Source organism: Homalodisca vitripennis, chromosome 4 (assembly GCF_021130785.1).
Source record: "Homalodisca vitripennis isolate AUS2020 chromosome 4, UT_GWSS_2.1, whole genome shotgun sequence".
Taxonomy (NCBI): domain Eukaryota; kingdom Metazoa; phylum Arthropoda; class Insecta; order Hemiptera; family Cicadellidae; genus Homalodisca; species Homalodisca vitripennis.
In genome coordinates this window covers 56,042,092-56,069,364 of record NC_060210.1, presented here as the reverse complement: position 1 = coordinate 56,069,364, position 27,273 = coordinate 56,042,092, and the positions used below count along the sequence as shown (strand labels likewise).

Here is a 27,273-nt window from a genome sequence, read left to right as displayed (position 1 = left end):
TATTATAAAAAATGTACAAGTGCATAATAAAGTAAAAATAGTTTTAATCTCCTCATAATCATCATAGGAGACCATACATGTATTAAATGTTAGAAAAGTTATCCTTAGTTAAATTAATATTAATCCTGTTAGTTAAATTATGTATAACATTGAGATTTATTTTGTGATTTATAGAGCGTGATCTCCAAATTATGAATGATGACAAACGATATGCGTACATTACTTACTGTGATTTGCGCAATTCGTTGTCTTACAAGCAGACTACAATGGTAGTTAAAGCCCCACCTGAGTCCAAGCTAGAAGTACCTGATATGTATTATAATGAAAAGGAGAAACAGGTAAACTTTCTTAATTCAACCTGTGGTTTATCCATAAAAATTACTATTTTAAGATTAGCTTAATATAGGATGGATTGTTATTGTATTATACCGGGTGTATCAAAAAGAATGACCTGATTTTGTACGGTAATAATTACGAAACATAAGGCGTGCGGGCAAGGAAAGCTGTGTATTTGGAATGGGCGTGGCCTAAAGTTTTATAAAATCGCCGCTAGATGTCGGTCAGTGCATCTTCTTCGTTTCCAGTCAGTCTGAAGTAAAATGGCGTCCGCTCAACAAAAGGCGTTTTGTGTGTTGCAGTTTGCCAAGGATGAGTCAGTTGTTTTGGTCCAGTGTGCTTTTCGTCGTCGTTTCGGCATTGATCCGCCTTCACCTAAAAACATTCGTCGATGGTATCGCCAATTTGAAGAGAAAGGGTGCTTGTGCAAAGGTAAAAGTTCAGGCCGACCTCGCACTTCTGACGAAATAGTGGAAACAGTTCGGCAAACGTATGAGCACAGTCCACGAACGTGTACTCGCCGTGCAAGCAGACAACTGGGTATGCCTCACATGATTGTTTGGCGAGTGTTAAGACGTCGTTTGCTGTACAAACCATACAGACTAAAATTAGTACACGCTCTCCGGGTTGATGATAAAAGGAAACGTGTTGAATTTAATAATGCTCTACTTGAGGACATGGAAGTGGATACATTTTTATCACGATTAATTTTCAGTGATGAAGCAACATTTCATACTAGTGGTAAAGTAAACCGACATAACGTGCGCACATGGGGACTCGAACAACCTCACGACGTTATTCAGCATGAACGAGACTCGCCGAAAGTGAACGTATTTTGTGCAGTCTCTCGTAAAAAAGTGTACGGTCCCTTCTTTTTTGAGGGAGACACTGTTAATGGAATGAGCTATCTTCAAATGCTGCAGAATTGGCTTTTTCCACAACTTCAGGCAGACTCTGGTGACTTCATTTTCTAACAGGATGGAGCTCCGCCTCACTGGCACAACAATGTTCGGCAGCTTCTCAACAACACTCTGCCCCACTGCTGGATAGGGCGCACAGGACCTCGAGACAATGCCCTTCATTCTTGGCCTCCAAGATCACCAGACTTGACCCCATGCGACTTTTTCTTGTGGGGATATGTGAAGGAAAAAGTTTTTGTTCCCCCCTCTAACTCATGACATCGAAGAACTAAAGAACAGAATAACTGTCGCAATAAGGTCTGTGAACGCAGATACGTTGTGTAAGGTTTATGAGGAATTTAACTATCGTCTGGATGTTGTTCGTGCTGCTGCTGGTGTACATACAGAACATTTGTAATAACATACCTTAAACTTTAAGATTTTGTGAGTATTTTGCAATAAATATTATTTTTTTAGTACATTTTTAGCAATAGATATTGAGTTTTAAAATCAGGTAATTCATTTTGATACACGCTGTATAACGATGGATGTCCCTGATGTTATGTTGTATCTTTTGACACAGTCTACATTGTCAGCAAGTTACCTCAGAGTCGGGAAAGAAAAAAAATATTTGTCTTAAACTCTAGCTATAAAAAGATAAATCGTACATACAAATGCACAATGTTTGTCTATAGATACAACAAATATATTACCAACACTATACAATTTTTAATTCTCAGTACCATTAAGTTTTTAATTAAGCTGGTTGAAATGGCCAAAATATCTCCTAGTATGCAAAATGCATCCCTAAAGCTCATTCATCTGATTGCTCCAGAAAATGTTGCATTCTAGTAGCCTATCAACAGAAAGCAGTTTATCTCGTAACTCTTACAAGCATGCTCTTCACAGGAAATGTAACTCTGTACTGTACGTCTGCTGTTCAGAGTCTAATTCTGTACATAACTTTTTGAACATACGTAACTTCACCATTCTTATAGCCAATTTCATTATATTTAATGTCTTTTCGCAATGTTTTAAAATTTAATGATTGGTGAAGATACTTGCACTGCATTAATTATTGGAGTTCTTTCGTTTACTACTATTGAGTACTAGGCCTGAAGGTGATCTTAGCATAGCAGAAGCTTTGTCTTGTCAGCCTATTCCACTCAATGCCATTCTTCTCAAAGTTGTTAGTTTCATGTTTTTTATCACATTCTTTTACTATATCATCATTAAAACAAGATCTTCTGACAAGACCAAATAGTGGTTTGCCTTAGACAATAGACAATAGACAAATATTTATTGTACAATACGTTTTCTGGTATCACAATGTAATAAAAACTGGTACATAGTCAATGATTAAAAACTACATAACTAAACTTATTCTAAAACATTACTTTCATACTTATAAAAAATAACTTTTGATACATTGATCTATAAAACATAAAAAAACATTGATTAAATCCAAGGCTAAACCCATTGTAGATATTTTTAAAGATACATTTTTACTATTCGTTATCATCATAAACTATCTTCAAAGAATTCATTTACACTATAATATGTTTTTTGACAAAGAGCTTCTTTAATTTTTTTGTAAATGTAGATAAGGGAAGTTTTTTATATGCCTGTGGAATATTATTATATAATTTCAAACCTAGATAAAGAGGACTAGTTTCAAATTTTTTTAGTTTATGTGCCGGATATTGAAACAAATTACAATTTCTTGTGTCATATCTATGATTAAATTTGTATTTTTCAAATTGATCAGGATTCTTATGTACTAATTTAAGCATTTAAAAAATGTATATACATGGCAAAGTAAGGATGTTAAATTTTTTAAATAAAGGTTTACATGTTGTTCTTGAGTTGCAATGACCTATTGTTCTAATAATTGACTTTTGACTAATAAAGAGTTTTTGCACATCTGAGCAGTTACCCCACAAAGTAATTCCATAACTCAACATCGAGTATACATGGGCATAATATACAGCTAAACAAACTTCCAAAGATGTTATTCGAACTAGTATACTCAAAGCATATCTGGTTGAATTAAGTTTCTTATTTAACATATTGATATGGTCGGAAAAATTTAATTTAGTGTCTAAATGTATGCCTAAAAATTTTACTACATGTGTTATTACTAAACCCTTTACAAAAATGATCATTTCTTAATTTAAAGTGTAATGTATTAGTCTTGTCTCGATTTAACAACAGACCGTGAGTAAGAAAAATTTTGTGAAGTTGGTGTCAAGTTCTAAGTCACTTAACATTTTTCGTTTAATTAGAGCAATTGTATCATCTGCATATAAAAAGAGGCTACAAACTTCTTTAGGGAGGTAATTTGGCAGATCATTGACATAGACAATGAATAACAATGGGCCTAATATTGACCCTTGGGGTACACCATGTTTTACATCTGTCCAATTAGAATAATATTTTCCTGATTTATAGAATCCCTGGGAGTTGCGTCACTAAATTGTTTTTAACACTTAGAGTGCTAATCCCGTAATTTTACGGAGCAGCAAAACTTCCGAAGAATGCTAATCCCGTAGTTTTACGTGGTTGTCATTTCAATTGGTATTATATTACATTGTCCGTATTTAAACGGGTTTTGCCTACTCTACAATGTTATTTGGGTTTTTAGTAACACAATTCACCGCTAGAAAGCGTCAGATGTATTGAATGAGCTTGATGACAAAGCAACTTCGGTCGCTTTGGTTACATGCCGCTGACGTCAGCGCCCAAAATATGCTAAAGATCTTATCGTGATTGGGAATGATCTTAGTTTGTATAACCCTGATCTAGAACCTAGTGATTATCATGTGTATTTCTAACTAAATTATGAGTAAGATCAAATTTTGGAGGTCAGCACTACAACGACAACAGTAACATCGAAACGACCGTGTTGCAGTGGTTGTTGAAATCAGGTGGCAAATTTTTATTATAACAGTTTTCAAAAACATGTTTGATAAAACAAGAGTCTTAATGTTGGTGTAGATAGAGTAGATGCATTGGAAAGTAGATAAAAGTGTGAGCTTTCATTTAAAAATATCATTCTTAAACAAAATTAGTTGTTTTTTTATATTAATTTATCAAAACTTCTTACTTAAAAGCAAACCTTGTATAGTAGTATTTCTTTTAAATACAAATTAGTTTCTTTAATCCTATAAGAGCTGTTGCCATTTATTAATTAAATGAACAATAAGGGTCAATGTTACATAATAAATACCATTTATATCTGTATATAGGAAGTAATAAGTATTGTTGTATGTATCAGATATTATTTGGTGAAGAATTTTGATTTGTAAGGGGCTGGTCGAAAATAAAACAAATTATGATTATTTAAACATTTTATTGTTTTAAAAGCTGTGATGTTAATTAAAGAGGATTCTTCCTTTTTGAAATTTTTTGTTAGTCCTTAAAACATGGTGGTGTGGTTACTGATGAGCAAATTATTGCTGCGAGCATAAATACAAATGACGGTAGCAGTGATTATTTGAAGGAAGAAAACAATCAAGAATCTGCCGTTTTTGGTCAAACAAAAGTGGCATCTGCCGTAGATGGATTGACGGCTTATTTTGAGTGCCAACAGGTAATGATGATGACTGAGCATGAAATAAATGTGTGAACATGCTTACACAGCATAAACTAAAAAGTTCTTTTGCCAAGAAGTAAATAACAGTAATTCTTTATTTTGTGATGTTCTTTTTCCACAGTGTCATATGTTGTATTTTTTATGTGATGTTCCTTTACAATAAATATATATTTTAATCGTTTACAAATTTGTTTTCGTATTCTTCCTGGCGTGTCTGGTAACCTGGATTAAAGGGGTTACACCGTAATTAATTTTGTATGGATTGCATTATTTCTCAAATTCTTCATCTCTTCATTGTATCAGTATATTTTTCCATTTATTTTCTATTCTTGGAGATAATCCCAATTTCCATTAGTTACAGTATACAATGCACCTCAAAAGTGATACTGGAGAAATTGAGGTGTTTCTTTGTCCGGATGAGAAGAGCTCTAACCAAAAATTACAGTTTGAAGAACACATAACACCATCCACATCATCACAATCGTCAGAACTTTCTCGGCCAAGTACTTCTAGTGACCCAGCTGTAAGTATCTATTAATTTGTGTTTTCTAAATATAAATATTTAGAACTATGAGAGTATCAATTATAAATGTAGCTGGTTATCTAAAACATTCTGGAGGAGTCATTGGCCTACAATTGGTTGATGAGCAGGTAGCCTATACTGTTAGGGATAGGATAGAACTAACTGCAACTCTTGGTTCCCTTTACTATCAAAACAAAACATAATTGAATAGGAATCGCATGTCTCTGATGTGGTTTTATAGAAGTATGGGTGGTGGTTTTTACTCTTCTTGCAACTTTGTAACTGTTGCTAAGCTCACAACTACTTTATACATTGCTAAAGTCAAGTGATGTGGTTTAACGGAAATTTAAATAACTATTTGGAATAGTTTCATTCATTGGAAATACAGGTATGTAGATATCATATTTGTCGGGATCAAATACGTCATAAAATTGGAGAAGACACAGCGACTCAATACTTGCTTGCCATTACATAGTGAACTTAGAGAAACTCAAAATGAGATGCTGGCTGGTTGGAAGATTAAGTGGTCTCTACTCTAGATTTGAAGTCTTAAATGATGTAAGTAGTACAGTCTATTGACAAGGACGTGTGATATTTGAGATTTTATAAACATGACTGTAGACCTAACAATCAATATTAGATTAAGTAAACAAATACAAAGCAGTGTAAATTTTCCAATCTGTATTTTGTTACATGACTGTAGACCTATTTACAATCAATATTAGGTGAAATAAAATAATAAAAAACAATGTAATTTTCCAATCTGTATCTTTTTACAAAAAAATTTAATAAATATAAATATTAGAAAACAAAATAAAGTGGTAAAAAACAGCTGTCACCTGATGACAAACTTAGAGGGACTAAAGGGGTAAAAAACAGCTGTCACCTGATGACAAACTTAGAGGGACTAAAGTGGTAAAAAACAGCTGTCACCTGATGACAAACTTAGAGGGACATGCAGTTGTTTGTAAGGGTCACTTGTAACTATTGCTACCACTAATTAAATATGCATCATCTGAGACACATAAAAATATAAAAGAATGGTAATTTTTTTATTAAATGTATCTGAATGTTTTAACATTTTCTTTTATTGTTTAATCGAAAACAGGTTTTTTTTATTTGTTGTTTCCCAGAAAAATAATTGCCACATGCATATGAACATTGATAATTTATATGCCTTACCTAGCATGAACTTATTTGTTTTAGAGTTTATTACCTGATTCATTGGATCCTGAACAACTTCAAATGCTCATGAAACAGGAATATGTAGGGATTGAAGAAAATGCTACAAATCGAAGGTTACGTAACGCTCTCATCTCAGAGGCTGATGACTTACAGCCCTACCAACTGCAGACGGAAGATCAGCACAGTTCTGGTAAAAAGTTTCCAACTGTTTGCTGCATGTTGCCTCACGTTGTTTGAAATTTGCTTATTTGCAGTTCACTAATTCACTAGCATATGTTGTGTAGAATTTGCTTGTTAACATTGCTGATAATGTTGAATATCAATAGCTTGATGCTTATTTAAGTGTTGATTAGTTATTCAATTTAAATAATTGATTTTTATCGAGTGTGTGTGTAGTAAACTGTGTGTAAAAAAAATCGTTTCAACGTATCTTGTAAATATTTTTACTTTTTTACAATTTGGTGTATTTTATTTTGTGGACTCTTTCATAATTTTATAAAAATAAATATACTTGTTATTGATTGCTCAGTGGTAAAGTATTGTCATATCCTGTTTCCTATCCCTTTTGAGAATTCATTATCTCTGTTAAATGTTTACCAAAAATTAACCTTCTTAAACAGAAATCAAAATTTTTATATAATTAAAATTACAACACAAATCACTTAATTTAAAAACACTATAATTAATCTTGAATTTTAAATCATGTTGCCTTATGCCTTGAGTTAAAGATTGATGTTAAACTGGTCATAAATGATTTACTTCAGGGTTTTTCCAGTTAGAATATTTCTTTGGAACTCGTGGTTGTGAGATAAGTTTTGTGGGAATTCTACTTCCAAATAGAATTGACACAGTAGTCTTAACAATGAATGCACAGCATTAGTGACAAAGCTAAAATAACAAGAACATTAATGTGCTTTTTTCATAAATATTATTAAATAATGGATTAAAAAATACAAGCTTTTTATTTTATTAATCCACGTCATAATTAGGTCTTGTCATATTAATCCACTAAAAAGATTAGTCTTGTTCACTTGTAAATAATAAAAATTCTTTTTTATACAACAATCAAGAAGTTAAATCAGTAAAAAGCAATTTTTATATTCAAACTACATGATTCCATTACTCAACAAAACTGTACATGGTGATATTATTTTGTTTTTAATTAATTATGTCACAGTATAATAAAAAATGCATATTATTAATTTGGAAAACATAGCTTTAAAAATCTTTGGAACAAATCAAGATATACAATAATAATTAACCCTCCATCAGGCGCTTAAAATTAGAAACACCATCAGGCGCTCACGGAGGTTTCCTCCAGGTCAGCGAATAATGGATATCATAGTCGTTTAAACTGTTTTTATTTGTTCAAATATTCATACTGATTTAATTACAATGTAATATATTCATTTTTAGAAATTAAATAAAAATTACTCTCTTATATAATGAATTTTCCAAATAAGAAATTTACAATCTTAAAAAATGTTATTGTATAATAACAACATGATTTATTTTAAGGAATAATGGAATTAATTGTAAAAATGTTTAACCTACTGTAATAATATATGGAAATAAGGTTATTTTTTAGCTTCCTACAAATACAACTTACTTCAATTCTTGAGACATTATACAATTGTAATGTCAATTATTACTCTGAAATAAAAATGTATTCTTTACTAAAATTTTTTTAAACACTACACAAAGTTTCAAAACATTTTCCTTCTAGTTCTTATAACGACAATTTTTACTCCGTAAACAGTACTGAAACGTTCCCTAGCACCCCTAGCACACGGGTACTGTACTGATAAGTCTCTCGTCTTCATTCTCCATTTCAAAAAATTCAAATAAAATATATTGTAAAACTTAAAAAGATACTATCACAGGTCACACATTTAGGCGCACACGGATTATTACTCCTTAAAAACTAAACACAATAAGGCGCTCACGGAGATTTCGTCCAAGCACTACAAACACAACATCGGGTGCTCACGGAGGAATTGTCCAGTCTCGCACGGAAGTAGACCTCATACTGACAGATTTTGACAAATATAAGCGGGAGACTATTATTTCGCTTCCCCGAAAGATGCTCGTGAAGTACACTGCAGGAAACGACTACCAACATCAGAAAAGTAGTACTATTTTTAATAATAAAAAATACACGGAGGAAAACTCCGTTTAGCGCCCGATGTAGGGTTAAAGATTAGTACAAATTGTGTGCATAACAACTGTATGTACATTTTATTTAAAGCCAATATATTTACAAAATTGAGTAAATAATTAAAATAATTATTCATTTTGTATGTTTGGAGGTCTTTCATTGCAATTAGTTTTATGAAAAATTGGATTACATGTGTTTTGACACATTTGTACTTGACCTAGTGTATAATCATTGAAACTAAAAATTTACTGACTTAAAGTATTAGTTTTCAATAAAAAAAAGTAAACTAAAAAAGTAAAATTTTGCCAAGAAAAGCATTTTTTGAGATTGTGCGCAACATATATTAGTGAGAATTTGTCAAGTATACTGTGGGTAAACACTGATATTTATTGATGGTTTTACCTGTGGATATAGAGAATATAATTTTTCGCTAAGCGTATCAAAAGAATTGGATTGTCCTTTAAAATCTAAAGCCACATACAGAATATAAAGTTATACAGTGTTATTAAATAAATTTAGCAGTTTTTTCATCTATCATTGTGCTGCTAAATTAGTAGTTGTTAATAGTGTGTATTTGACATTGATGATAATTTGTATTGTTCTTTAATTACTACTGCTATTGTATTAGTACATGTTTTTGTATATTTAACTTTTCATTTATACAAATATACTTCATAATGTAACTATATGGAAATCAGTCTTTAATTGTTGTAAGTAGAGTAGATTTTATGTTCACCGATTTCACCAATGAAGTTAAACTACAGCTGGGATTGGACATGAGCTCTGGCAGTCGGGCCTCATGCTGTGACTTGTGTGTTTCTCTATCACATCACAGTCTGAGTCCTGATGTGCCAGTGCTTCATCGCTACAAGCTTACTTCAGTGTTGGACATTCAGAATAACAATAATGTGTGCAAACGATACGTTCGTTTACTAATTTTTGTTCTATCCAGTGTTTTGTTTATTATGTTTTGTCTGTAATTTCAAATTACATTTTGCCTTTAATTGTTCTAGTGTAGTATCAACAATAAAAAGATCGTATAGTATTTTTAACCAAAGGTATTAGTCTGTTAAGTGTGTATTCTTGTGTGCAGCAATGTTTTTCATGAGCATACACTATACACCAGGTCTTCTTTTGTTGTATGTATGCATACTGTATTGTTATTTCGTAGAGATAAGTTATCGAACACCAATAAACCATGACTCTCCTTAATTTAAGTGGTAACTATCAGTTTTTAAATAGCTATATATTATCAAATATTATAGTGTATTAATATTATAGGTAAACCGCTAACAAAAAAACCTTGGTTGATTTGAGTTCACGCAGGGTGGGGTAAATACCCCTCTGCCGCCTCTCTATTTGATCAGCTGACTAATCCGGCTCAGTCGGTATCGTTCACTGCTGCGACCCATTCAGTTGAACCGGTCTGTACAGAGTTACTAAGCCTTCCCGCTAGAGCGTGTTTTACCGGTCATCGTGTTCAACAAAATGAACAACTGAACGGAATGACCAAGTGAACGAAAGGATCCGCTTGCAAAAAAGTGTTTGAATATAGGAAGAAACAACATATCTTACAGTAAATGGATAGATATATAACAATAAATATATTGTTTCAGGAATCTAGTAAATGTAAATATTTATGTTATTACAACTGATTAAAAAATTAATTGTATGTTATATAAATTACTAAATATTTTAAATGTTAATACTTATGAACAATGGACATGGTTGATTGATATGCCTTTGATTTATCATAAGGTTACAAATGTTTCAATAAATTACTAAACATCAAACAGACACATGCTCGTTTGAAAATAATTTATTTTTATAAATAACACATTTTATACATTTAACCGATTAAGTTCCCACCACCTTTCATAATACCCAAGCTGGCTATAAATTTTAACGATTTATTAAAATGATATTATGCACACAACACCCCCACACACGCAACGCCTACGCGCTACTGCACAGAACGCCTCCTCTCAGATTGACCCTGCACATCGCACCTATATCGACATGTGTTACCACATGATAACCTTTTAAATGCTAATTGGCAATCAATTATTAACAGCAGTAATGTAAATGTTTTTGCACTACAACTTCAGAATATTATTACGATTTCAATAGCCAGTTGAATAAATTTAAAACTAGGTCAAAAAAGCTAAAACCTGGATTACTTTAGATTTAGTCCAAGCTATAAGAGAAAGAAATAAATTCATTAAATTGGTGGAAAAGCAACCATTTAATGTGGAGCTTAAACCCCGCTATGTAAATTACAGGAACATTTTAAGCAGAAATTTAAAGCAACTAAAAAATATTATTTTTGTGATAAATCCGACCAAGCTAATGGGGATTTTAAAATTTTTTGGGGGGTTGTAAATAAATTGAGTGGTAGAGAGGTCAACAAAGTTTCTTTCCAGCTAAATAAATATTTGCCAAGTACCAAATTATTCAGTGACAAAATTAAGCTTGAAGTAGCCAACAAATTTAATGAATTATTTACTAATATGGGTCAGAACTTGGCGAACTCTAATGGCTCAAATATAACAATTTTTTCGAAGACCGATCTTATAGGCTTAATTTGACCTTCAACTTACGCACTGTTACAAGAGGTTATACGTTACGTATCCAGATTGAGAGGAAATTCCGCTCCTGGACACAATTCAATACCTGCAATTATATTTTAAAAAATTCACATCATAATGTGAATGTGTTAAAATACATTAATTAAAAAAAAATAAAATCCGCAAGTATATTTTTGCCTTCTGACAATTATGAGAAGTACTCACAGATAAGGAAATTAAAGTGGCCTATCGTTTAATCCCAACTTTCATTTGGTATTATAGTCTATAGCGCTAGTTTCAAAACTATTCTTGAGCCATTAATTATTGAACAGAAAGCAATACTAAAAAAAATGTTCTTTAAAAGAGTACAGCATATTCTTCTTCATATTCTTTCTGTATTCATATTCTGTGTTTCAATTACCTAATCTTTACTGGTTTAAAAAACGCGTGAAGGATTGGTTACTATCGTTAGATGTCGAAGAAGTATATAGACTTGTTGTCCCTTATTATCACTGAAATTCTAACCCTTCCTCACTATTTATTGTTATTCGGTTTGTTCTTCACTATAATTACCATAACTAATACTTCATACGACAGTGCAGCAAATCTAGATTTATACTCGGTTACGTATCATTATCAATGTTACTTATCAATTGCCTGCGTGGTCACTGTTGTCATTGCCATCCAGCCGGAGTAAAAATACATTCTATAACCATTAATTAATAATCTCAAAAATTACAAAACTACTATTTTTTTTACTTATAATATCATTTGTTCTATTATTAGTTTTGAGTTCCAATATTCACGACCAGAGCCTAGCACAGGCCCTAGGCCCATGTAGGCTCTTCCCAGTTACACTGCTCTTCTTTTTTCAAATTTTAATTGAATTAAATAGAATTACTTTATGGTTTATATAATAAGAAATAACAAACAACGTATAAGTACCGTATTGTTACACTCTGATAAATTGTTTCAGACATTGTATGTATGTGCATATGTTTGTTGCACTACGTGTATATGTACTCGTATATGTGTTTTATTGTACTATTTTTGGGAAAATAAACCATTTTTATTTCATTTCATATACTTGATTTGGAAAAAAATATCAAATTTATTCAGTTGTCAGGCAAAATTGAACAAAACTTTCAAAGTGAACGGGTCTTTTGAAACACTCTGATCCGGATCACTCGTTCACCTGACTGACCCGTTCGAATTGAACGACACATCTCTAATGGCCACTGCCACTGCAAGGCTAACCTCAAAATAACAATGTTTCCTGTATACATCTATGGCTACATTAATCTGTTTAATTAATATTTTACGCTTAGACTTCGACACTTGTATATGCCTACACAAAAAAATATATAGTTATAGAACAGGTAAAGTAGCTGAAGTGTAAACAAAACTGTGAAAACGAGATACGATCCACACAGCTGATAAACAGATACAAGAAGGTGCTGGTCCCACTCCCCACCCCAACTCCCCGGCGGAAGGGGGCCCCTCCTGCGCGGTACTGCTCAGAAGTTTGCTTCTGCGCAGGTTTCTTAAATAGCGGTTGACCTATAGCATACTATGAATTATTAATTTGTAACAAAAATTAACTGACTGTTTATCAATTAATCTATTTTTGGTAAAAGAGTGTTTTGTAACACTTGAAAAATAAGTTGCATTTTTTGCCTTCAGATGAGGTATAACATAGATTTTAAAATTTAAGAATTTGAATTGTTAACATATATAGTGTAGTTGTTAATAACAATTGGTTAGTTTTTATAAATTAAGAAATTCAACTATATATTTATATTGAAGTTATCATATTTTATATAACATTACACCAATCATTAAAGTCTCTTTATTCTGTAATGCATTTTAAAGTAGATAAAATAAAGGTAAGCAGTGTTAGTTTGTTAATGTATTTTCAATGTTACACTATTTTGTGTACATATACACTTAAAACTAACTCTCAAACATTTTTGGTATTTAGCAAACAAACCTTTTCCTGAATTAACCCTTCCAGTGACAAACTTTTTTTGGAATATTAGTCATTAATGCCAAGGGTATTTTACAGGTGTTATTAAAAAATGCTGTGGCATTTTTAGCAATTTGCTTACGGTTATTATAGAATGTAATAACTTTGTTTTTATTGGGTAATTTTTTGTTTTGTACAAAAATGTGTACTTCTTATACTATAAGAAAAATAAAAAAAACAACAAAATCTTATCTTTTTTCTTTTGAATTTTCAGGTTCAACATTCAATAAAGTCATGCATACTAAAAAAATCATTTATTTTAAACAAATACACTATTTTTTAACCAAAGTATCACCCAAAATAAAAATAACGTTCTTTTAATGCCGCTCACTTTTTTATGAGGAACAAAAATGCATATCTTAATTAGCAAATAACCATCTCATTTTTACTGATTTTACTACTTTTCTTGAGTGATAACCATAATAATAACAACCATACAACACTGTAGATATAACAAAAGGAATAGACTTAACATGACATTGGCTATTTACAAATATTTACATAAGTTACTAAGTTGTCATTTAGGTGCTCTTCTCTCCACTACTCTTTTAAGAGTATTTTCACTCAGTGGGGATCTTGAACGTTTCATAACACTTAACTACACGTAAATATTACACACATGATTTGGTTATATTATAATAATAAGCGTAAACATAACCACAACAGTCTAACAGAGCACTCGCCAAAACAGCAGACTGACAACTATGAAAACAAAACATCTTGGCTATGACGGCATTGATGACAGACCAACTTGATAATAGATTTTTGTCATTGTTACTGACTGATCAGCTGTATTGTGTACTATACAGGGTGTCAATTAAGTCTGGAACCTCTTTTTTAATTTTTAAACCACAATATAAAAAAATACTAAAGTTCACACGTGCTTACTGGTGATAGTAACGCACATATCTGCCCAATTACCGACCAGATAATCCCTTTGGGGGACGGTCCACAAGGAGTCAGACAAAATTCTTAAATAGCAGCATAGGTCAGGTTTGGTATCAAATTAAAGGTCTTACTTAGCAGAGTACAATGCCGCAAACCGGACTTAAAAAGGTGGATTCATTCAGTAGTTATAGCTATTTGAATTTTAAAACGATTGAACAATGTAAATTATTAAGTATTACAAGTAAACACCAATTTTTAAGTACCTGTGATCAAAGTAAGTGTTCAAAATGTTCCCCTACCATCGTCTGGCAATGTCCTAGGCGGTTGTAAAAGCCATCCACTGCATTTTGAAGGTAGTCACGAGGAATATCTTGAGCTTCTTGAACTATGAGATTTCTTAGGTGCGCCAAATCTCGAGGCTTAGTACGATAAACTTTATCTTTAAAGGTATCCCCAAAGAAAAAAATCCAGCGGAGAAAAAAAATCAGGGGAACAAGCAGGCCACTCTACTGCACCACGTCTTCCAATCCATCTGAAGGAATATTGTATCCAAGTATTCTCTAACAAGGAGAGCAAAGTGTGGTGGCGCACCATCTTGTTGGAAATAAATTATTTGAAATTGTTGACCAAGAGCAGCAGGAATGTAGTGCAGGAATTATCTCATTTTGGAGCATTGCTAGATACGAGTCACCATTTAAATTACCATTGATAAATAATGGGCCCATAATTAGATTTCCTATAATACCTGCCCAAACGTTAAGTTTCTGTGGATGCTGTATATGACTCAATCTGCCACTTTCACATTCTAACAGTAGTTGTGTTATTGGTAATAATTATTGATTCATGGCTTCGATTACTACATTGTCAGATGATGGGAGGGGAACATTTTGAACACTTACTTTGATCACAGGTACTTAAAAATTGGTGTTTACTTGTAATACTTAAAAATTTACATTGTTCAATTGTTTTTATATTCAAATAGCTATAAATACTGAATGAATCCACCTTTTTAAGTCCGGTTTGCGGCATTGTACTCTGCTACGTAAGATCTTTAATTTGATACCAAACTTGACCTATGCTGCTATTTAAGAATTTTGTCTGACTCCTTGTGGACCGTCCCCTAAAGGGATTATCCGGTCGGTAATTGGGCAGATGTGTGCGTTACTATCACCAGTAAGCACGTGTGAACTTTGGTATTTCTTTCTATTATGGTTCAAGAATTAAAAAAGAGGTTCCAGACTTAATTGACACCCTGTATATCATGCTTAACAGAAAGTACATTTATTCTTTATATGAATTGATATAAACTGTGCATAAAAATATAATGTATTATATTTTTAATATATTTTCTTAAAACCATCCAGTTTCCTTAACATTGGCACTGAAAGGGTTAAAATGGAGCATTATATAAATTCTGAAAATTATTTATCAATATGATAATACTACTTACACAATACAATTGTGTTGATGATTGTTTCCAAAGGAAGAAGTTGTTTCCAAAATATACATGGGTAACTGTTCCATTCACAAATATAATATACTTTCTTATGGAGGACTATTTTGTTGTGGTGATAAAATTAACTTTTACTCTGTTAAGTAAACAAGTCATAATGTATAAAAACATTACACATAATGTTATGCACTACTATATTGTCACTGTTATTTCATTATTGTCTATATTTAATCTGTAGTATTGTATAAATTTATTATTGATTTCAATTAATTTATGATTTCATTTTGTTCATTGAATAGCAGTTAATATATGGTATTTTAAGTTACTAAGGAGGTAAAATTTTAAAAATATTCTAAATATGGTACAACTTTGTTTATCAGGTTAAATTGAGACGAAAAGTGATGTGGATAAATAAAGTTGTACTTAATATGTGGTCCAGATGTTTTATGAATGAAGTAATTAATTCAGTAGAGCATGTACTCAAGTAAACATGCAGTACAAAATATTGAAGTCTTATAAGCAATAATAAATAAATAAGTAGTGAAAAGCTTAGTTTAGTGATGGGGGAATCCAGAATTTATGAATCTTGAATCCAATTCTAAATCTTGAAAAATTGATCCCCGATATAAGTGTTCGTCTGAAAATGTTGCAGCAAACTAGCAGCAATGCCATTGTGCAAAAATAAATATAAAAAAATACTAACTGTATGCAAAATATCATTTGCAAAACGATAATTTGTTAGTTAGTTAGGCTATCTATTTATGGGTTTTCAAACACGAAGTGTAATAAAAACACAGTAATTTGCGCAATGTCAATCAGCTAATAATCACAGCATAAGCACAGCATAATCATGGTTCTATATGAACATAAATATTGAAAATAATAACTGCAAGCAAACTATTGTTTATAAAAGTACTAGAAAGGTTTTATAAAAGGCTATGTATTTAAGTTGTGATAAAAGAGTATGGGCAAAACACGTTCTAGTGATCGGTAATTTGTGTACTGTCGGTCAGTCGATAATTGATGTTGGATGTCCACATAATCGAAAGTTGAACCCTGACAATTGATTTTTGGATCTGAATCTTTGTTGTAGATTCGATGGATTCGAGATCCGGGATTTTGGTTTCGACCCAATACTAGCAACTTTTTTTGCATTTAAATTTAATGATGTTGACAATTCTTTTGATGGCATGAAATTAATGTATAAAGGTTTACTGACTTCTGTTATATGGTTAAATTCTACAATTTGGTTTTCAGCTGTATTAAATTTTAAAATGAATTTGTTTACTGTCATATAAGTGGGGATTGTGAAAAAGGAAAATACATTAGTAATTTGTGGTGCTAATTAATGGATCTTAAGTATTGGATAATAATCTTAAGTATTCAAATTAAGTCTTGATGATTAATTTCTTTTGAAACAAAACTCACAAAAATCTAGGAATGTCATCTAATTTAATTATAAGAGCTCAGATGGCTTGCACTATCTATGCATTACTGCATTCCCACCACTTTATTTAGTTATCATTCATCAGTCCCCCAGAAAAGTAGTGGCCGTTTTTTCCAATTTGCTTGTATTAAAAAATAAGATAATTATGCCTACAACACAAAGGCTTCAATTTTGGTGTGGTTTACAATAATAACTAATAAGTACTTATCCATAAAATAATTAAATTATGAATGTTTGTATTTAAGATATACATACATTATATATATATATATATATATATATATATATATATATATATATATACATTAAATTGTATAAATGGCAATAGCCTTATTTAATTTCAATAAACATTGAATCGCAAAAAGTACTTGCTCCGCCGGGAGTCGAACCCGGATCTCTCACTTGCCGGGTGAATGTGTTACCATTACACCACAGAGCGCTTACTTTTTCCGATTAAATTATTTTGTATTTGGCCGTATCTGTCACATATGCGTTTAAATAAGCAAACTAACATATGATCGGAAGACCAAATACCTGTCAAACGACTTTTATTTACATTAAATTGTATAAATGGCAATAGCCTTATTTAATTTCAATAAACATTGAATCGCAAAAAGTACTTGCTCCGCCGGGAGTCGAACCCGGATCTCTCACTTGCCGGGTGAATGTGTTACCATTACACCACAGAGCGCTTACTTTTTCCGATTAAATTATTTTTAATTTATATATATTATATATAATATATATATAATTTATATATAATTTATAATATATATATATATAATAGAAATATGTGTACTGTTACTAATATATTGTACTGAATAAAAGGCTATGTCAATAAAAGCCTTTAAAGTTAGACCTGTACAAAATACAATTTATACAAATTGAACACTATTACCTAAAAATTGATGCAGTTTAATTTCTAAAATTGAAATATAATAGATAAGAGATAAAATACCATCACATTCAAATATTAATTAAAATAATTACTAAGAAAATAACATACTTGTAATTAATTAGGAGTATAAACATGTTACTTGATTATTAGTCTAATGAATTATTGTTTTAAATTACCACAAATCTAAAATAAATCAGTAAATAACATTCAACACAAACTTTTTTTATTTGTTAATTTAAAAATCACACCAATTTACTAATACACATTAATTATAAGGGATGCATGTGGAAATATCTGAAATTTAATGTAAATATTAAAAAATTAATATTAAATGCAAAATCAAACAAAGAAAACTACTTCAACCAGATTGGTTTCATCACTGATGAGGGAGATTATGAATATGCTATAGTTTAATGTTTAGGTCTTCTTCTTATCCAAAAGTCATAGGATGTTTAGTTTTATTGATTCAACTCATTTTGGTAAACACAGCCAAGTAGTTTAGTGACAATCTTGTTGATTATATTGGTGTGTTTATAACAGCAGTCCAGTATTTAAAATCAGTAATTAATATTTCTTGCAAATATTATTTCACAATAATTAAATGAAAAAAGTATTACTGTTTATACCCTTGAGTATCAATTAACCCCTCGATAGTTTTCTTGTTGTTAAGTTAACTATGTTGTTTTGCTGATTTTCTTTCCTTTTTTAAATACAGATTGGTTTTTAGATTTTAGATCTGTATACTTTTATGGGAAAAAGTTATTTTTAGCCATTTCTAAATTGTTGTTGTTTCACATTATTCGCTGAGTGATTTCACTATCATCACGTAAACAAAGCCTATCATCAATTTGTGCATCAGATATTTTCCTTGGTACAAAAAACACTAGAAATACTTCAGGACAGGTGAAATGCAACAACACGTGATAGCTGTCTGCACTGTGCGACTAGCAGAATGCGAATGGCACAACTACTTGCGCAAGTGTGGTTATCATAGAAATGCTTCTTGTGCAATATTACTGCAGAATAAAACATAATCATTATAACGCTGCGGAATATTACGTCAGTAGCACACTTATACGCAATGGCTATGAATGTAGTATTACCAAAACCATGAAGGGATAAATTAAAGTAATTTATTTATAAAGATTTATTTTATTGTATAAAATTGTTTGTTTATTAATTTATTGTTTTTGCTTAACATTCTAAAATCTGGTACAAAATAAACTCATCATGGTTTGTCCATTTTAAAAGTTAGAAAGAAAAATATAATGCATTTATTAATGATCCATAAGTATGAAATTCATTTGTTGTTCAAATCAATCCAATATCTTTTAATTATTACAATTTTAAGACTTTTACATATGGTAAAATTCAAATACATTTTAAAACTTACAATGATAATAAATATTGACAGTTATTTCTTCATCTAAAAGTATTTGATTATTTGTTACTTATTTGAGTAATTGTTTTTTCGTAATTAAAAAATATTCATTATAAGACATACTATTTGATTTGATAACAAATTGTACTATTGTGTATCCAAATAATTACTTATCAATGCAATTACTACTACTAATTAATATCAATAGTTATAAACAACTGCTATTGATATAACAAAAATTTTTAAAATTAACACGTTCAAACTCTTATATCAGGGTATAGTACCCGAAATTCCAAGTTTAGTTTTTAGCCTATTGTATTCATTTAGCATTATAATTACAGAATATAATTACTTTTATGACAATTTTTTTGAAATATAAAAAGTTTATTGACGCTACCTTGTCACCATCGTTACTAAAAAGTAAAGTATACAATGTCTTATTTTACAAGGTGAAGTTATGGCTTAGAAGCCCTCTCTGACAATATTAACCTGGGGGATCAATGGCTTAAAGGGGATTTCTGAACCACCACCAATGGCCAGGTAGGCGGGATGCTCGTGAGGACATGATCGCTCAGCCTCAGTAGTCAACCATCAGCAACGCTCGATGTTGCTTGATTTGGTTATTTCGCGACAACCCCCTTACCCACTACACTGTGCCATTGGTAACGATGTGGATACATGTCATACTAACGAAATATTTGCATTGAAATTCTTTATATAATGCATACAAATTTATATAGTAATAACTCATTGTTAAATAACATTATTGTTTATGTTTGAGATGAAATGTTACCTTATACATAAAAAGTAGTACGATGTCATTGTGCCACCACCATTGGTTCTACTGGTATTCTTTTACCTCACACTCACTCATCTCCCAAATAATAATAGTGAAACATGCAAGAAAATAGCGGGAATCTGAGTCAGTTCATAGGAATAGAAACATCTAAGAGATTGGCAGGATTCGAGTCAACTAATCAAAACAGCTGATTACTTAATTAGATGACAATCAATAAAATAAAAAATGTCACAATAAAAAATAATATCATTTTTAAATCAAATGTGTCATTTAGTTTGGAGTACCATTAGATGAAAGAGTAAAGTTGAAAACTTTGATATGTTGGAAATTCGTGAGTTCTATATCTTGAGCCATTACAGATCTTAACACAAGCCGTTTGTGTGTATCTGTGTATCTGTGTGTGTGTGTGTGTGTGTGTGTGTGTGTGTGTGTGTGTGTGTGTGTGCGTGTGCGTGTGCGTGTGCGTGTGCCTTTTGCGTGTGCGTGTGCCTTTTGCGTGCGCGTGTGCGTGTGCGTGCGCGTGCGCGTGCGCGTGTGTGTGTAGATTTTCTATAAGTACTACGTGTACATATAGATAAATATGGAACCCATGTCAGTTCTTTTCAGCTTGTCTAAAAATAATTGTTGGTTATTATGTGGACAAAATAAACATATTTTAACAGAAAATCCAATACAGTGATAAAACCTCCTTAAACAGAGATATATCTCAATCAGAAGTGTATTATTTTATGAACTTTTATATTGTGATATACATTTATTTAATTGCACTCCTAAACCTTAAAAATATTAATGGGCCTTTCTAGTACTGTAGTGCCCACTGGGCTTAATATAAATAAATGGGCAGGAAATAACAGAAGCCCACTATGGCTTTTAATTATTATTCTATAACAGTACAACATTACTTTGATGTTTTTGTTGAAAACAAAACTGAACACAAATACAAACTGCCCAATAAAAAGTTGCAATCAACCAAGTTACAATTTCATAGTTACAGTCTTCTTTGATTACTAGCATGTTAAGGATTTTCCATCATTTTAAGCTGTTTCATCAAAGTTTAATTTGTGTCAAAAATAATGCTTTGTTATTATTTTTTGTTCTTATAATACTTTTGTTATACTTTTATTAATTTATTACACTCATATTAACCTTTTTTCATAAAGTATTTTTAATTAAATTAACCCTACATGTTTGTTATGTTAAACTTTTATTGTTTTTAACTACTCTATTACTTTTACTTACTTCACAATATTGTATCTAGTCTGTGTAATGGGAAACCGTTGAAATAAATAAATATAAAACTTTAATAAGATGATATTGTAACATTAATTACTTTTTCACAAATTTGAATCGGTAAGCGAGAACAATGTCCGTGGGTTTTGTCTTGTAAATGTAGAATTTTGTACATCATTTATGTTGACATAGCTGTTGGATTTAGATAACAATAAATATGCAAAATTCAAAGTTGCAGTTAGCCTCTGTTAAATAAACAATTATTAATTTAAAGTAACAGTAACAAAAATTGTATAACTTTGAATATAGGAAATTGTTATCAAATACTTTGTTCATTATATGATTTTTGTTTTGTTTTGAATTGGTTTTATCATACAAATGTTCTTACTTAGTTTTATGAGGCCAAACAAAACTTTTTGTTTTAAAAGTTTTACATAGTACTATTTCATAGAAACAAATTTTGTTACGAAGTTTTGAATTTGACCATTCTTTTGACAAAATACGCAGTAGTTATTTTTTTATGATTTTCATATACTCACATACTGTTGCTGGTGGGGGAGGATATTTGGTGTAGTACATTTATGTATAGTTATTTAGTTGGCCTTTGTGATGTAGCGTAACTATGAGTTTAGGATGTACTGTGCTAAAAACAATATCTAAATGTTAACCTTCAAGAGTTGACATTGAATAATCCAAATCTGCTTTAGACTTTTTTCTTAGTTATTTATTCCATTCAAAATTTAGTGAAATAACCTTGTTCAATTATTGATGGCAATCATTTTATTATGAAATTTGTAGTGACGTTTCTTGGATATTACTTAGGAAAAGCTGTGGGATTGTAGAAATTCAGAAAGTGTGAGCTTGTATTGACAGAAATAATATTCTGGTGTGGGCATTTTTATCAATTTTTAGTTTTTTCTTATATACTCTTAAATAATGTCTTCAAAATGTTATATTTATTTGAAACCTCTCTCTTTTCTCTTAAACATTATGTGTAGAACACTTAATTTAGTAGTAATGTTGCTACTTCTCAAATTGTTTTTAAACTTACTTTTCAAAGAAAAAAATGTTCTACATGTATAAATTTGATGTTTTTGGTATCCTTATGAAACTAAGTTTATAACCAATGAAATGTGATTTTTATATATTTTTTACAATATTATTTTAACTATTGAAATATAAATATAAATTGATAACATGGTTTGCAACTTTTACACAAAACTTACAAGACAAGTCAAACATTTAATTTTACAAATAAATAAAATTGAATCCTAGTAGCTAATTCGTGACCTAATAATAATAGTATCTTAACCTTTTCCTTAAAACAAACTAATCAATCAATCAATCAATAAATACTTTATTCAAGTAAAAATGCACACTGTACATTGAATAGGGTCAAAATAACATTAATTAGTTTAACATAATTTAAGCTTAGTAATTAACAGTTTACAATTAATTGTTCAAAGTATTATAGACTACTACTATTTTACCAATAAAGTTTATTTATCCAAACATATACATATAAACATACATACATATGCATATACATACATATACATACATATACATACACACACACACACACACACACACACACACACACACACACACACACACACGCACACACACACACACACACACACACACACACACACACACACACACACACACACACACACACATACATGTATACACACACAAAAAAAACCATTATTAAAATATAAATCAATTATCCTGAAAAGAACTCATCAAGTGAATATAAAGGAAGTTTTAACAGATGTTCTTTTAATTTCCTTTTGAATTTGCCAAGATCTGGTTCTAATCTCAGATCCCTTGGCAAATTAAATAAAAATTTTGTTCCCATGAATGTAGTTTTCTTTTCAAAAAAGTTTAATGTATGTTTTTCTACTCTTCTGTTTAATCTTGTGTTATATTTATGTTCATTGTTATTGTCTGTTGATTTGTCGTATTGTCTAACATAAAGAACGGTTTGGAAAATATATAAGCTATAAACTGTCAGAATTCCAAGCTCTTCAAAGTATTTTTTAACTGTTTCTGTATTTTTCAAATGTAATATAATTCTATATACCATAACCAGTTTTTAGGTAAAACATTTACTATAAATCTTAAAATATTTTATTGACTCAATGATAAATATATCAGCTAATACTAATATCACCTCAGTTTCATAGGAAATAAAACATTTCAATACAAAGTTTTGTTCAATATCTTGAATGAAAAGCATGGCAAATAATTATATACTTTCAATGCCATCAGTAACACTCCATCTTTTTTGTTATGTGCAACCAATAACAGTCGAGAAAGAATGACCCCAAAACATCTAATGTTGTGTTGTGGCTCTAGAATTTTTTTAATTAACCATTTTATATTATTAGCCATACTTGGCACTCAGTTCTCACCCATGGAAATTGATAAATAGATGGGAAACCTATGCTTGAGTGCCGGCTGTGGAATTAAACACACCTGGGACTTGAGCATAGACTTCAGTGTGTTAAATTACAAACAAATCAATGGAAATTATGTAGAAAATTATAAAAAAAGTGTGACTTTGTAGTTTAGCATCCAATATTTGAATTTCGTTTAACCCTCTTTCTGGTGGTCATTTAACTCCTGTATTGATAGGCCAAATCTTGATTTATTTTAAGAGTATGTTCAACAAAATATATAAATATTATAGTTTTATGAAAAAATCGAGAACTTTAGTTTGTTGAAATAAATTATTTGCAATACAATAAATATGGTAAATTTGTATTGTTTGTTTATTATAAATTGCAGAAAAATACTAATAGGAAGGGTACTATTCTTTATAATTATACTAATTTTGAGAAATTACAAATCTAAGATAGCTGTTATCTTGCTAATTTGAAGTAGTTTGTAAAAAAATGTAAAATTTGTTGCATTACGTAGAATAATAGGAACATTATTAATAGAAATTTAATAAGGTGCATAAAAAAAAACAGAATTTTAGTATTATTTTAGTTTAAAATAATTTTTATTATAAAAATGAGTGTATATAAAATGTTTTTCTAAGTTAATTGCCTAATTAAATATTACTGTGACAAAATATAGGTCTATTCTGTAAAAGGTGCATATTTAATTTATTTATAAATCTTTCAAAAGATGGAAAATAGTTATATGTGAGTAAATATAAGTATCTCGGAAAATCATTAGACACAACACTTCATGTAGTTTCTAGAAATGTATTAATGTATTCAAAGCCAATAGAACAGAATTCAATTTATAACCCAAACCCTATAACACAATATGTCATCAATATCTGACTCCTACTAACATCACATAGATCCGTGTATTAACTCTTTAATATCACTAGATGTTGCCAATTTTATATCCTAATAATCTTAAGTCAATAGGGTAGTATAAATGAAAAGTACAGTTTAACCATAGAGTGAAAAGAAACATAACTAAAATTTCAGTAAAAAGTGATTTTTCCTTTTAGCAAACTTTGTTCACAGCTACTATAGCACTAATTACAACACTATCTTTGAACTTGCTCCTTGTGAAAGACGTTTATTTTTGGTATTGGCCATTTTACGATCTTCAGCTTTCAGCCTTGTGGTTTATTTGAGCATGTTTGTTGTCATTATGGAATCTGTTCCATGTGAATAAATTGCTTCTAATAAATATTTACAGGGTTTTGTATGTTTTATTATTTTTTATAATTTAATTTGTAGCGAGTCAATAATATCAACTTACAAATTTATTTGATGCAATACTGGAAATTAATTTTTTACTATGTTCAATTTAGTATTTTGTTGTATCAAAAAAGTTTCATAAACGTTTACATTTATGAAACTTACATTTTAGAAATATATTTTGTATTTTTAACTCAATTCACAATGAATTCATGAATGTTGTTTTCAGCCTCTACATTGTTTTCCCATTGTTATTGGAAAATTGAGTATTTATTTTATAACGTAATTGGTATATGTCAAATTAAAAAAAAAAGAAAAAAAGTAATATGATTTCTTTTTTTGAGTGAATTTTTTTACCAAATGTACTTCTTTAGTTTGATAGATGTGCAATGGATTTTTGAAATTATTATGTACAAAAATATTTGTTGTAAAATACAATTTTAGTATTTAATAACATTTTGTCCTAGGCTTAACAGTTATCTCTTTTTTGGGGACAGTGCTAAAAATTGTACACCTCTTCTCAATATTTTGTTTCTAAAAAAGCTACTTTACAATGACACACGATGGTTTGATTATTAGAACCTGTATTGCAAAGCAGTTTTTCACAGCATTTGTAAAAATATTCAAATTCACTTCATTTATCTGATCAACAACACTACCTTCTTAACTAGTTAGTATACTAGCTAGTTTTGTATATCTATGATGTGGCTAATTTTACCAAGCATTGCTAATGTTATTCAAAGAAAATTCTTTCTATCTGTTTTGTTTCCGTTGAGTTTGCTGTTATATTCTATTGAGTATTCTATTCTTCATTCTAGTCACCAAACGGAAGACTGATCACTTAGTTTATTTATGTACCAGCTGTTTGTTTCCGTTGAGTTTGCTGTTATATTCTATTGAGTATTCTATTCTTCATTCTAGTCACCAAACAGAAGACTGATCACTTAGTTTATTTATGTACCAGCTGTTTGTTACTCATGGCTTCTCATGCATTTTTCTAAATCTATACTACTTATTAGAAGCACTTATAATGTAATGTGATGGGAGTCCTGACATTTTTTAAACGTACATAGGCATACATCAGGTACACATTATTTCAGTGTTCATGGTTAAGAGTATCAGTTTAACCTGATCATGTTTTGCATGTGTAGGAGCATTACTGATTCGAATTAATTATATTTCTAACGTCACAGCTGAGTCTGCCTTATAGTTCTGATCAAAAATACAAAAACATAGATCTCGGAAACCTACTTTGGTCAAAAACAGTTTACTTCTAGCCGTTGTCATATACGAGTATTTCCAGTCTAAGATATAGAGTGCCATAGTAAAGTTTTCTTTGTCGTCCTGATGCAGAAAAAATATGTAAATACTTACAACTGTCAAATCACAGTGCTACAGTTGAGTTTGCCTTATTGTCCCGATAAAAGCTATGTATGTATGTAGCTCTTACTAATTTACTTCGGTCAAAAATCAAATATTTCTGACTCTTTTACTATTTTCGGTCTAAGGTATTTCCAGTGCCATAGTTGAGTTTACCTTGTCCTGATGAAGAAAATATGCATACACACTAATAGGACTGAGAAGCCTATTAGGGCCTAGGGGAAATCCTAAATATTTCCTATCAACTTCACTTATAAGAGGAAATCCTTATAAAGTTTATGCAATTTTGCAAAGTAATCACTTATAAGGTTTTGCATTGTGAATTCTTGTTGTTTTTTTCGGATTTTTCGGTCTGTAGTCTGGGAAAGAATAGATCGATATGCTGTATGACAATGTCAAGGAAGTCCACCAATTTGCAGTATTACATGCGAAAACAATCACAACGTTATTCATTAAGGCTGGCTTTATAACAGTGTTTAAATAATATTTACAATGCATTAGAAGTTTTAAATTCATCCCTATTATAATCTAGAGTAAAAGTTAGATATTAACTTTGTATTTACTGTCTGCATTGTACTATTGATGAAGGACTGTATAATTAATATTAAACAAATATAAATGCTAACAGACGTTTCGGCAAATGTTTTGAAATTCAGCTGAAAGCGTCAGTTAAATATGGGTTATGAAACATAAATACTATTTTTCAGAATTCCAAAATACTTGTATGCCAGGTAACTCTTCTAGTCTTTGTCTTCATATAAACCTTACTCGGATTTTAACAACTATTTCACAAAGGGATTAGCCAAATTGATGTAGCCTTTCTCTACATTAGTA

At 30.5% G+C, this 27,273-nt stretch overlaps 1 protein-coding gene across 1 annotated transcript in view; it reads left to right on the top strand.

The window, feature by feature from the left end:
* The window catches only part of LOC124359329 (transcription factor E2F3-like), a 67,791-nt gene that overhangs the window by 28,318 nt on the left and 12,200 nt on the right, over window positions 1-27,273 (top strand). Inside the window, exons 7-9 of the mRNA XM_046811988.1 lie at window positions 175-338; window positions 5,186-5,353; window positions 6,560-6,728. Of these exons, the coding sequence (XP_046667944.1) occupies window positions 175-338; window positions 5,186-5,353; window positions 6,560-6,728 (501 nt within the window). The remainder of the gene's footprint in view (window positions 1-174; window positions 339-5,185; window positions 5,354-6,559; window positions 6,729-27,273) is intronic.